The 12,400-nt window shown below is 42.6% G+C and overlaps 2 protein-coding genes across 5 annotated transcripts in view; one reads left to right on the top strand and one right to left on the bottom strand.

Annotated features, from left to right (window-relative positions):
* The window catches only part of GPN1 (GPN-loop GTPase 1), a 21,002-nt gene extending 12,000 nt beyond the window's left edge, over positions 1–9,002 (bottom strand). The window contains exons 1-9 of one of the 2 annotated variants that reach the window (XM_023217254.3): positions 8,834–9,002; positions 8,037–8,130; positions 6,928–6,967; positions 6,140–6,206; positions 5,068–5,105; positions 4,507–4,585; positions 4,199–4,293; positions 900–945; positions 122–268 (exon numbers count right to left, since the gene is read on the bottom strand). In XM_023217254.3, the coding sequence (XP_023073022.1) occupies positions 122–268; positions 900–945; positions 4,199–4,293; positions 4,507–4,585; positions 5,068–5,105; positions 6,140–6,206; positions 6,928–6,967; positions 8,037–8,130; positions 8,834–8,986 (759 nt within the window). In that variant the 5' untranslated portion in view covers positions 8,987–9,002. Of the gene's footprint in view, positions 1–121; positions 269–899; positions 946–4,198; positions 4,294–4,506; positions 4,586–5,067; positions 5,106–6,139; positions 6,226–6,793; positions 6,831–6,927; positions 6,968–8,036; positions 8,131–8,833 lie in introns of those variants that run through there. The other variant, XM_023217255.1, reaches the window with a different exon arrangement.
* On the top strand, positions 8,936–12,400 carry CCDC121 (coiled-coil domain containing 121). Of its 3 annotated transcripts, none has more exons than XM_023217245.1 (2): positions 8,936–9,607; positions 10,075–11,063. In XM_023217245.1, exons 1-2 carry the CDS (start codon positions 9,240–9,242, stop codon positions 11,027–11,029), a joined length of 1,323 nt encoding a protein of 440 aa, XP_023073013.1. In that variant the 5' UTR covers positions 8,936–9,239; the 3' UTR covers positions 11,030–11,063. The 3 variants fall into 3 exon arrangements, with proteins under 3 accessions (XP_023073013.1, XP_023073015.1, XP_023073014.1); XM_023217247.2 differs by having other exon boundaries at positions 9,001–9,069; positions 10,075–12,400; XM_023217246.2 differs by having other exon boundaries at positions 9,001–9,108; positions 10,075–12,400.

The following is a 12,400-nucleotide window of genomic DNA, read 5'->3' as shown; positions in this document are numbered from 1 at the left end:
GCTTTAAAAGTTACTTTTCAGTAAGTAATAAGCTTCCTTTCTCAGCCAGGTTCAAAGCCAGTCCTATGGGTTAACAGGTTATCTGGAGAGGCTGTCAGTGTGAGCAGGAGAGAAAATTTACCCTGAGTGAGCTGTAAAACTCATCTAACACCAGGCTCATTGAACGAGTCAGGTTACTGACATATGTAGTCTCTTGATTTAAGGCATCTTGGAAAGCCTCAAAATCCTGCATCCATTCCACTGCAAAGCTGTGGTCAATGATGTCAGTCTGTACCAGAGAGAAGTCAATTATGAGCAACCAGAGACAACAAACACAAAATTTATTCTTTTAATTAAGTGGTGACAGCAAAGAGTGTATCATCCATATATTTTCTTTCTCTGCTTCTATTTCCCCCTCCACTGCAACAAGCCACAAAGAACCACGATCATTGTGTAGTCAGTGTAATTAAATGAAGATATGTATTCTCTTGGTTCACCCTCTACCATCCACTGCCAAGTAACCAGGGCCAGAATGGACACCAGCACATTCTAGGCTCTGAAGTCAAATGTCTCTTGCATCCTAGCCATCAACCAACAGAGAAGTTTAGTGTTTTTTAATTTGCCACTTCCAGTAGACTAGCTGTCCCTCTCGTAATTACACAGTCTTGACTCTGAGGGATAATCTACACACTATGGTTGAAGCGCTACTCTACCTAGCCTAAAATAATTTTAGACAAGAGTTGGTAATAACTGCTCATTCAATTTGGTTGATTCATTTTCTCGAAGCGCCTATGAATTTGTTTCAGTAAAGCCTGAATCTGGTCTCCAGCATCTGAAAAAATCTTTCTCACCCACCCAAACCTTCCAACCACAAGGTTCTGATGAAAAATGGTGAATCACAACAGGAAGAATACACTTACTTTATTCATGACCACGATGAAAGGCAGCTTGGTTTTGTACAAGATGCTGAAAAACCAAACATTGAGAAGTTATTAGTAAAAGCACATAAGCTCTTGCTTGTCCAGTGTCAGTATGTCGGGACTAAGTAAGAGAAGGGGAATGAATTCAGAATCTAAAAAGTAGTCATCCATTTTTACATAACACTCATATAGTCTCTCCCAACAGGAAAACAACCACCACCCAGAAACAACACACACACTCTCACTCTCGTTTGAAGTCATAATGCCTTAACATTGAACTTGTTTTTGTTTTGCTTTTTACCAAATTGGCATTTTTCAGAGAAGGAAATGAACATTTATTGAATACGTATTACAGGTTGAGAATTTCTTATCTGAAATACTTGGGACTAGAAGTGTTTTCGATTTCAGATTTTGGAATATTTGTAAATTCTTATTGGTTGAACATCCCAAATCTGAAAATCCAAAATCCTCCAATAACCATTTCCTCTGAGTGTCATGTCAGTGTTCAAAAAGTCTCAGATTTTGGAGCATTTCAGATTTCAAATTTTTGAATATGGGATGCTCAATCTGTATAGTCTAGGCACTGTGCTAATAATAAGCACCTTTATATGTATTATCTCCTTTATTCTTTACAAATAACATATAAATATATACAATTTTTATTTGTCAATTGTACCTCAATGAGGTGGGAAAAGAACATTAAAACTTTTTTCAATCCGTAAAGTAACATTTAAAAATGTTTCTACCCCCACCTTTATTAAGGTATGGTTGACAAATAAAAATTATATGTATATTTAAGGTGTACAAAGGGATATTTTGATACACAGTTGACCCTTAAACAACATAGGTTTGAACTGTGAGGTTTACTTTTCTTCCACCTCTGCCACCCCAAGACAGCAAAACCAACTCGTACTCTTAGACTACTCCAAGTGAAGACGATTAGGATGAACAGTTTTATGATGATCCACTTCACTTAATGAATAGTTAATATATCTTCCCCTTATTTTCTCTAGCTTATTATATGAATACAGCATATAATACATATAATATATATAATGTGTGTTAATCTACTGCTTACGTTACCAGCAAGGTTTCCAAACAACAGCAGTCCTTTAGTAATGAAGTTTGGGGGGAGTCAAAGTTATAGTCAGGTCTTCCACTCCACAGGGGTTGGCTCCTCTAACCCCCAAATTGTTCAAGGGTCAACTGTATGTTTACATCATGAAATGATTACCAGCTGGGGGTGTTGGCTCATGCCTGTAATCCCAGCACTTTGGGAGGCCAAGCTGGGAGGACTGCCTGAGCCCACGAATTCAAAACCAGCCTAGGCAACGTGGTGAGACCCCACCTCTAAAAATAAATAAATAATATATATTTTTTTTGTAAAGAAATGATTACCACCATCAGGCAAATCAAATAATTTTCTTTTAAACAATTAATATGAAAATGGGCCAGGCACAGTGGCTCATGCCTGTATTCCCAGCTCTTTGGGAGGCCAAGGCGGGCAGATCACTTGAGGTCAGGAGTTTGAGACCAGCCTGGCCAACACAGTGAAACCCTGACTCTACTAAAAATACAAAATTAGCTAAGCATAGTGACTACTCGGGAGGCTGAGGCAGGAGAATCACCTGAGCCCAGAAGGTGGAAATGGCAGTAAGGTGAGATCGTGCCATTGTACTCAAGCCTGGGTGACAGAGCAAGACTCTGTCTCAAAAAAATATAAATAAATAAACAATTAATATGAAAATGAAATAATGCTGTCAATCTTCAGATTTCTATTTGGATCAAGATTTCTTGCATCCAACAAAAAGGGACATCCCTTGTCATATCAGAAGAGACAAATGTTGGTGATGGCATTTGTGCACCCTCAAAATTAAATTCTCTCAGTTTTAATAACTGTCTGCCTTGCCTTGCTCCTCAGTCTTTTTTTTTTTTTTTTGAGACAGAGTCTTGCTCTGTCGCCCAGGCTGGAGTGCAGTGGTGTGATCTTGGCTCACTGCAAGCTCCACCTCCTGGGTTCATGCCATTCTCCTGCCTCAGCCTCCCCAGCAGCTGAGACTACAGGCGCCCACCACCCCGCGCCCGGCTAATTTTTTGTATTTTTAGTAGAGACGGGGTTTCACCGTGGTCTTGATCTCCTGACCTCATGATCCCCCCACCTCGGCCTCCCAAAGTGCTGGGATTACAGGCATGAGCCACCACGCCTGGCCACTCCTCAGTCTTAATGCACTAATATAATCTAATGAGGCATGCCCTTCCTCTGCTGATGGTGCCACATTTGGGGCAAACCTGTGCCTTTTATTTTTTTGAGACTAGGTCTCACTCTGTTGCCCAGGCTGGAGTGCAGTGACATCATCACAGCTCTGCAGCCTTGGCCTCCCAGGCTCAAGCAATCCTCCCACCTCTGCCTCCCAAGTAGCTGGGATTACAGGCACACACCACTATGCCTGGCTAATGTTTTGTATAATTTGTAGAGATGAGGTTTCACCATGGTGCCCAGGCTAGTCTCAAACTCCCGGGCTTAGGCGATCCTTCCACCACAGCCTCCCCAAGTGCTGGGATTATAGGCATAAACTACCATGCCTGGCCACCTGTGCATTTTACAATTATGGATAAATCTTCTTATTCGTGGTATCTCCTCATGTTACAATTTCACTCTACCAGCATCATCATTTAGGCCAGAGGACTCTATTCTTCTTCTTTCTTTCTTTTTTTTGAGACAGGTTCTTGTTGCCCCAGGCTGGAGTGGAGTGGCCTAATCTGGCTCAATACAGCCTCAACCACCTGAGCTCAAGCAATCCTCCTGCATCAGCCTCCCAAGTAGCTGGGACTACAGGGGCATGCCACCATGCTGGCTAATTTTTCTAAATTTTTTTATAGAGACAGAGTCTTGCTATGTTGCCCAGCCTGGTCTCAAATTCCCAAGCTCAAACGATCCTCCCACCTTGGCCTCCCAAGTGTTGGGATGACAGACTCGGCCCAGAGGACTTTATTATCTTTAGACTTGGATTTTATTCAACTGGGAACAACTATCAGACAGCTCATATTCATACATCACCTTTTTGTAACAACAAGGGAGGAAGATCAGAGGGTACTGAGAGAGAATGCCAATAGCACATGTGCCTCTTTTCTCCTCATGGCCTTCCCCAACTCATGGCCACTCAACTGAAGAGCAAATCTGAATGAGCACAAATCCAGGGGTAAGCAACCAGATTTAAAAAAAATTAAAAAAAGAGAAAGAAGAAGAGAAAAAGGCCTTATACCTTGATGGAACACTGTCCCCACCAATAATCAATTACCTGCAGGCATAGAGCATGTTGGACATGAAGGTCACTGGGTTGGTACTTCTCGATGTGTCCATTACATAGATGACAACTGTTGGAAATGAGGATGCCTAAAGCCACAAAATAATCAAAGCCTTGGTCAGAGGGCTTATGACCTGTCCTCAAACTTTTTCCACCATCCTTAACAAGGGGAAACCACTTTAGGCAGGGTGTGCAGAGCTTCTACAACTCCCTCCCATATAAAGTCCAAGGCAATTAAAAATAAATGCTCATCCAGTCTAGCCCCTCTAGCTATTCTCAGTAGCAAGTCCTAGAATACTCACAAGGGCCTCAGTGATAATTGTCCCAGAAGCTGACCAAGTGAATACCTCAATCTGTCCAGGTGTGTCAATCAACACATATCTATATCAAGAAAGATCATTAAAGAAGTGTTATGTTTGTGTTATGCTGAAGGATATTCCATCATATAAGACAATAAACATCTGGTTATCCAAGACTTGAATAACCTCTGCACACTGCCAAACCTAACTTCCTCATATTGCCCTTAAACTGCACATGATGATCCCCTAGACTTTGTTCAGTGACCAGTATTCACACTAATGGGCAGGAACAGCAGACCATGAGTTGCTGCAAATGACAACAGGGGAAACTTATAGAAACACAATGCATTTAAAATGAAAGACACAAAACCAGAATGTAAATCTCTTGGGAAATATCTGGTTGCTTAGGGCTGGGGTGAGTGTGGAACAGAGGAAGAAGAATGGGAGGAATGGTTTCATCTCAATCTATACCCTTTCAGAGGCTGATGGTATCCCAGATCCTCCATGAAGCCTAGAAATACGTCAACTACAGAGAAATAAATGGGTGTTACTGAAATCACTTACTTAGACATGTTCTGGGCCTTCTCAATAAATTTCATCACCTAAAAGAAAAAGATGTCAATGACAACAAATTCTGATTTCAACACAAAATCACAGAGCCCTCTCCAGGGTGGCATACCTCACAGGCACTATCACCTACTGAATCTCTCAATCACCTACTGAACGTTGGCAATCTTAGGACAACAAGGAATAAACAGACTGAGCTAAAGCAACACAGCCACATCAGCAGCACTCCAATACCACCTTGGGGCACAATCCAAGGACCTGAGAAGTGGAAGACATTGATCTGTCAATGTCAAGTAGTATCTCTTGTCAAAATGTTAACAGCCTGTCTCATGGCTTAACATCAGAGTAAAAAAACCAATGATTATAAAACACTCTTATAGAAACAGGTGACAAAGAAAACCTAAAGAATGACAAACATTTATCACAAGTAAAATGCCCCATCATCTTTCCATTCCATGACTGCTAGTCCATCCCATTCCCAAATACCCCCATCCCAGCCTCAGGATAATACCACAAGCAAAGAACAGGTCAAGAAAATAACCCAGGTCTTTTAGATTTGTATTAGCTGTCACAAATATTAAATGTGAAGTGTCTGACAATACTGATCACCTTCTCATAGTCTACTTCTCTGACAAAATGTCTACTTATTTTCTATATTTATGTTCAGGTTTCCTGCTTTTCTTTTTTTTTTTTTTTTTGAGACGGAGTCTTGCTTTGTCGCCCAGGTTGGAGTGCAGTGGCGCGATCTCGGCTCACTGCAAGCTCCGCCTCCCGGGTTCACGCCATTCTCCTGCCTCAGCCTCCCGGGTAGCTGGGACTACAGGCACGCACCACCATGCCCGGCTAATTTTTTGTATTTTTAGTAGAGACGGGGTTTCACCGTGTTAGCCAGGATGGTCTCGATCTCCTGACCTTGTGATCCACCCGCCTCGGCCTCCCAAAGTGCTGGGATTACAGGCATAAGCCACCGCGTCCGGCCCTGCTTTTCTTTATCAATGTGATCAAGCTAAGGAATTTAAGAGTCACAGATTTTTACACAGCCATATTAATATATTAAAGACAGACATACCTGATCAAATCTGGTAGCAAAGAGATTGAGTGAGGTCACTATGCCACCATTGGGTCCAAGTCCATATCTAGACACCAAGTTGAGGACTGAAATCGCTTACAGATTAGATTATAAAGTTCACACCTAGGCTATCATTCACACAAACAGCATTATGAAATTAGTGTTCCATTAATGAATACTGGCAACCTAATCCGTGACTACCACACAACCTTAACCACACAGGGAAACATTCAGTATCAAGGTCTGGCTCACTCATTTATGACTTTAGGAATGGCCAGGCAAAATGAAGAAAGCAAAGTGACCAAAATATAATACAGGTGCATCAGGCAGTGACAGCTCACTAGCATTGGCCATTAAGGCCACCTGTATAACACCTCCGGCTCTGATCCTCATAAACAAATTAAGCAGAGTACACATTTCACACAGCAATTTACTAAGAGTTAATCCAACTAAACCCACTCATTTCTGAGTTTCCAGTCTAAAGAGGTGGTAACCAACAGATGATCCTCCAAGGCCAAATACTACCTTGTGGGACCCAGGTAGCTGTCAGTTATCCTATCAAACTCTCTGCTCTTTAATAACAACAGCTTGCCGTCTGGGGAGACAGTAAAAAAACTAAAATCTCAAGCTGAAATAGTATTTCTGATCACCTACCTCTCCCACAATCAGCTTCCATCCTTTTGCTTGTATATTTCACAAGGAAAAGGCAAAAACACTCTTTCGAGCCACAAAATACACAGAAACGAAGCCAGGAATGAGTCAAGACCAAAGTAGATGGAAAAGGATACTGTTTCATGACTTCTTTATACTTTACAGTGTCACGAATATCTGAGGAGAAAGAAAAGAATTAACTGGAATGTTATACATGCACATTCCCTACCAGCAGGAAAGTGAAACTGGCCTTCTAGCCTTCTCTTGTCAGCATTCTCTTCTACCACCTCCACTTTCACACTGGTTTCCTTCCTTACAAAGAATAAATGTCAAGTAATTCATGAAGAATGTTAGGGCTAGGAGCTCTAAAGTTATGGTAGAGAGTTTTGTTTCCACAAAGTGAAAAGTTTCACAGAAGTTAAACACGCCTAGAAAAACGGAGGCAAAAATCAAGGGGGAAAAAAAACTTCTTAGTAATTGCCTATTACTGACAGATGCAATGCAAAGGCAATGCAGACATGATTTTTAAAAAGGAATTAGGCTGGGCACAGTGGCTCACACCCGTAATCCCAGAATTTTGGGAGGCCAAGGCAGGAGGATCCCTTGAGCCCAGGAGTTCAAGATCAGCCTGGGCAACATGGAGAGGTCTTGTCTCTTCAAACAAAACAAAACTAGCCCAGCATGGTGGTAGGAGGCTGAGGTGGGAGGATCACTTGAGCCTGGGATGTTGAGGCTGCAGTGAGCTGTGAATCACGCCACTGCACTCTGGCCTGGGTGACAGACTGTATCAAAAAAAAAAAAAAAAAAAAAGCCTAAGCTGTTTAGGAACTCAAGCAAATCCAAAGGAAATGAAAGTAGATAGTTTAGAAAACATGGAAAAAGAAGGCACTGAAGACTGGCAGGCTGGAGGCTTTACAGAGTCTCCACTCTATTGCCCAGGCTGGAGTGCAGTGGCGCTATCTTAGCTCACTACAACCTCTGCCACCCGGGTTCAAGCAATTCTCCTGCCTCAGCCTCCCGAATAGCGGGAATTACAGGCATCTGCCACCGCGCCTGGCTAATTTTTTGTATTTTTAGTAGAGATGGGGTTTCACCATCTTGGCCAGGCTGGTCTTGAACTCCTGACCTCTTCATCTACCTGCCTCGACCTCCCAAAGTGCTGGGATTACAGGGGTGAACCACTGCGCCCGGCGTTTTCCATTTTCTTTAAAGCACTTCACACAAGTTATGTTACCAGTTTACTCACCAATATTGGCAGGAAAGGGAACTTCATGTACTGCTGGATCCAGGTTGATCACATAAGGTGGAGTGCCTTGGGCATGCAGGTGTCCTGTGAGCCTCTGCAGAGATATGGGGAGAGGGTTGGAAGGAGACAAAGAGGGGACAAGAGAGAACTTCCTTTACTACCCATGCCTTAAGAATTTTGCACTTAGATTTTCTTCTACCTGAAATATCCACCCACTATATCCACCTCCAAGATACAACTCTCAGTTCAAATGCTACCTTTCTTCATCACCCATCTAACAAAACTTCCCCTACTCATAGTCACTTGTTTACTTGTTTTGATTCTTCGTATGTGGGTTTTCTCTATCTCCTCCATTAAATATTTAGCCCCATGAATGAATCTTGTCAACCTAATTTTCGCTATATCCCCAGTGAATGGTACATGACAGGCGTGCAAGAAATAATTCTTTGGCAAATCTTCACCAAAACCTGTGTGCTAGCACTGTATTAATCTTTAAAGTTACTTGTAAGCCCCTGCCTTCGAGAAACTGGCAATTTTATCAGCAAGACAATTCCTGTACAACGTGGTAAGCTGGACCGAGTATGCACTGAAGGTGCGCAGAAGAGAGCCTTAATTAACCTGGCTAGGGCCCGAGGACGCTTTGCCGGGGAAGGGACTAAAGTTGATGGGAAACCACCGAAACCCGTGCGCCGATACCCTCCAAATCCTCGAAGACCTCCCTCCCTTTCTCCCTGGCCTTCCGCCTACCGGAGGCAACCTTTTGCGCTCCCCTACTACACCCACGCTGTGTACGTCACCTGTACAAAGGTGGTTTTCCCGGATCCTGCCATTCCCAACACCAACAGACACACTGGGTGCCGCGGACCCCCAGAAGCCTGGGGCTCAGCTACCGCTGCGGGCGCCGCCATCTTCCTCCTGACCCCGCCCACCTGACCATAGAGACACCGCATAGCTAGATGAAACTTCCGCGATGTTCTGGGCAGCGAACGAAAACAGAACGGAAGCGTCAGAAAGGAGCGGGTGAAGTGGCGCGGTAGTTGCCAGGGCATCTTTTTAGTGTCGGGCAGGGCTGGTGAGCCAATTAGTGACAGTGGCGAGGAAGTGGGGGCGCTGAGCGAGAGGAAGGCTGAAGGGAGCTAGGAAAAGGGCGCTGATCTCCGCAGCCTGGGAGGGCTTTTGTCCCCAGGGGGAAGGCGAGAAAAGATGGGGTCCCGAGGGCAGGACTCACACAGCAAGAAAACGAGGCGCATGCCTCTCATTTCGAGCCCGCAGAGAGCGGGGAGCAGAGCCACTGGAGGACCGGCTGCTCGGGTTTATTCGGTAGCCGAGGCGGTTAAACAGTTCAGGGCTGGACCAGCCGGGACTGGAGCAGGGTGCAGCCTCCAGGGTTGCTGGGCAGCACCGAGACCCTTTGAGCACCGAACGGATAAACTACGGGAGCTTTCCGCACTTGCATATTGTTCCCGCGAGTTGCAGGCGCAGGTTCCTGATGCTAGCGTTCATTCCTTGGCAATCACCCGCAGTGAACTGCGCAGTTGCCGTGACCTTCAGGATGAATGCTTGGATTCCAGGTGCGAATAGGTACTAGAGGGGAGCTTCCTTCTCACTGAAGGGCTCTCAGAAACTCAGGAAAGATGATGAAAGAGCTTAGAAAAGTATTTCTACTCGCAACCACCCAGTCTGTTTCTGTGGCCCTTTGTGGCTGCTAACAGTGTTCAGTAAGTCATTAAGATCTGGCTTTCATACCCAGGCTCTGCCACTTGCTAGTGGTATGAGTCATGGGCAATTCACTTAAACTCTCTGAACCTGTTTTCTCTTTTTAAAACTGAGATAATACCTCCCAGGGTTGTAGTGAACGCACGTTGTAAATGATGAGCAAAATCCGTCATCCTTTACCATTAGTTGGATTTCCCACACCTTGCATAATGTCTGGAACATTCTGGGTGCTCAGAAATATTATCTTGTATGAATAAAGGACAGTTGTGCACTTCCTAAAGTTTCATTAACTGAGAGAGGAATGTCTCATTTGTTCTTTCAGGTTTGCTGAGGGCCCCAGAAGGCTCCTTCCACCGTATCATAGTCTAATAAATAATTTTGTCAAGCCAGAGAAGCTAACAAAGGTGGAGACAATCCTTAAAGAAAAGATAGTGGCGGAAATGACGGATCTGAACAAGCATATAAAACAAGCTCAAATCCAGCGGGAACAGCTACTGGAGGAATACAGGGAGCTATACCAAGAAAAGTTACTTGTCCAGGCTGAAAACAGGTTCTTTCTGGAATACCTGACTAACAAAACTGAAGAGTACACAAAGCAACCTGAGAAGGTATGGAACAGCTATTTACAAAAAAGTGGAGAGATTGAACGAAGAAGACAAGAATCAGCCTCCAGATATGCAGAACAAATTTCAGTGCTTAAAACAGCGCTCTTGCAAAAGGAAAATATCCAATCCAGTTTGAAGCGGAAGTTGCAGGCAATGAGGGACATTGCTATATTAAAGGAAAAGCAGGAGAAACAAATACAGACATTACAGGAGGAGAAAAAGAAAGTCCAAGCTGAGACAGCTGCAAAGACACGTGAAGTACAGGCCCAGCTCCTCCAGGAGAAAAGATTACTGGAGAAACAACTGAGCGAGCCAGACAGGAAGCTACTGGGAAAGAGAAAAAGAAGAGAGCTTAATAAGAAAGCCCAGGCCTTGAAGTTGGCAGCAAAGCGGTCTATTTTTGAATACTCCTGTGGCCTCAAGAGAGAGAACCAGCAGTTCAAGAAGGAATTACTGCAGCTAATTGAGCAAGCCCAGAAACTAACGGCTACTCAAAGCTACTTAGAAAATAGGAAGCAGCAGCTGCAGCAGGAACAGTGGTATCTGGAGTCCTTAATCCGGGGGAGGCAGAGACTGCAAGGAAGTCATAATCAGTGCCTAAATAGACAGGATGTTCCAAAGACCACACCCAGTCTTCCCCAAGGCACCAAATCAAGGATTAATCCAAAGTAACTCCTCCTAAAATAACACTGATTAGAGAACTGGAGCAAGTACTCTTAAGTGCTACATTAACCTGGTTAGGAAGGCTTTTGGATTCCAGATTGTTATTGTAACATCTCCATCATGATGTGTTGGAGTGAAGGATTAGATGGTTTTATCCAACAGTCCTATTAGATATTTGGTAACCAGCTTCCCTTAACTAGTTTTTTCTTTAAATACTCTCATTAATAAGAGATTTCACAAACCTCTAGTTAACCTAACACATGACCCTAACCTAGCCATTTACCATACATCAAACTAACTAAAGGAAACCAACCCAAGGGAGTGAAAACAGTTGTGATTTATTTCATCTAAATTAGATTTCTTTATAGAGAAAAAGTACCTTTAAGGATAGCATTCCAAATAGACTGAATAGCATTCTGCTCAGTAAATAACCAGTATCAGTTTATCCTCATTCCTTTTGACCGACTTAGCAGACAAAAGCAGTTTTTATAAGCTTTTTGTAAGTTTGTGCCAGTGACCAGGTAGCTCCTTCTAGTTTTCTCATGAGCGAAAAAGCATTCTAATAACAGCAAGTCCAGTAAGTGCTAGGCAGAGTGACCTTTCATCTGATGTGAAGCCCCTACAAGTTTAGCTTCAAGTAAATTGAGAAGAGAAGATGGAGACATATATTAGGTCAGCTCTTACATTTGAAAATGTTTTCTTTGAAGAAACACATGTAGCATGGAGGTGATTGAATGCCTCCGCTTATTTCAGGAAAATGTATCCAAAAAAAGTTGAAATATTTGGACTTTTTAAAAAGTGTCATCCATTTCCCTAGCAGCATTCTAAAAGATAGAAGTAACATGATGTTTATTATCCTAAGTGCTTTAGTTTTGGTAATTTATTAATTTCTTACAGGTACTTTCTAATACATGAAGTAGCTTTTGTAATTAACGCGTGCCATGTTTATTCCCATTTAATAGAACTATATATTTTAAATTATATATTTTTAGGATAGTTATATATTTGGGGGGGGTTCTGCGACATTGAAGTTGGACTAGTTATTTGAATGCTGAATCCCAGTGTAGGAATATAATCTCACATTTTAATATGGGTCCTCTATGGGAAAATAGGATCAACTTTGTTTCCCAGAAATTGTTAGTGATGAAAAACTTCAAAATAATTTTCCTGAATTTTCAGCTTTATTTACATGTAAAGTGAATTCCCTTAAAATTGGATTTAAAAAGGATCCTCCTTCAATATGTCCTTCTAGCTTTAACAACTTTTCTGTTAAATATGTAATTTAAAAATGTTATTAAATAAAAACATTTATCCACTGATTTTATTACTGTTCCAATGTAACACATTGTCTACTTCATCACTCTATTACCACTCTTAAAT

Source organism: Piliocolobus tephrosceles, chromosome 15 (genome assembly GCF_002776525.5).
Source record: "Piliocolobus tephrosceles isolate RC106 chromosome 15, ASM277652v3, whole genome shotgun sequence".
NCBI lineage: Eukaryota > Metazoa > Chordata > Mammalia > Primates > Cercopithecidae > Piliocolobus > Piliocolobus tephrosceles.
This window is presented reverse-complemented; position numbering and strand designations above follow the sequence as displayed.

Coding starts and splice junctions, on each gene's coding strand:
- CCDC121 (XM_023217245.1), top strand. CDS start 9,240: ATGGGGTCCCGAGGGCAGGACTCACACAGCAAGAAAACGAGGCGCATG. Junction 9,608..10,074: donor GATGAATGCTTGGATTCCAG/GTGCGAATAGGT, acceptor TTGTTCTTTCAG/GTTTGCTGAGGGCCCCAGAA.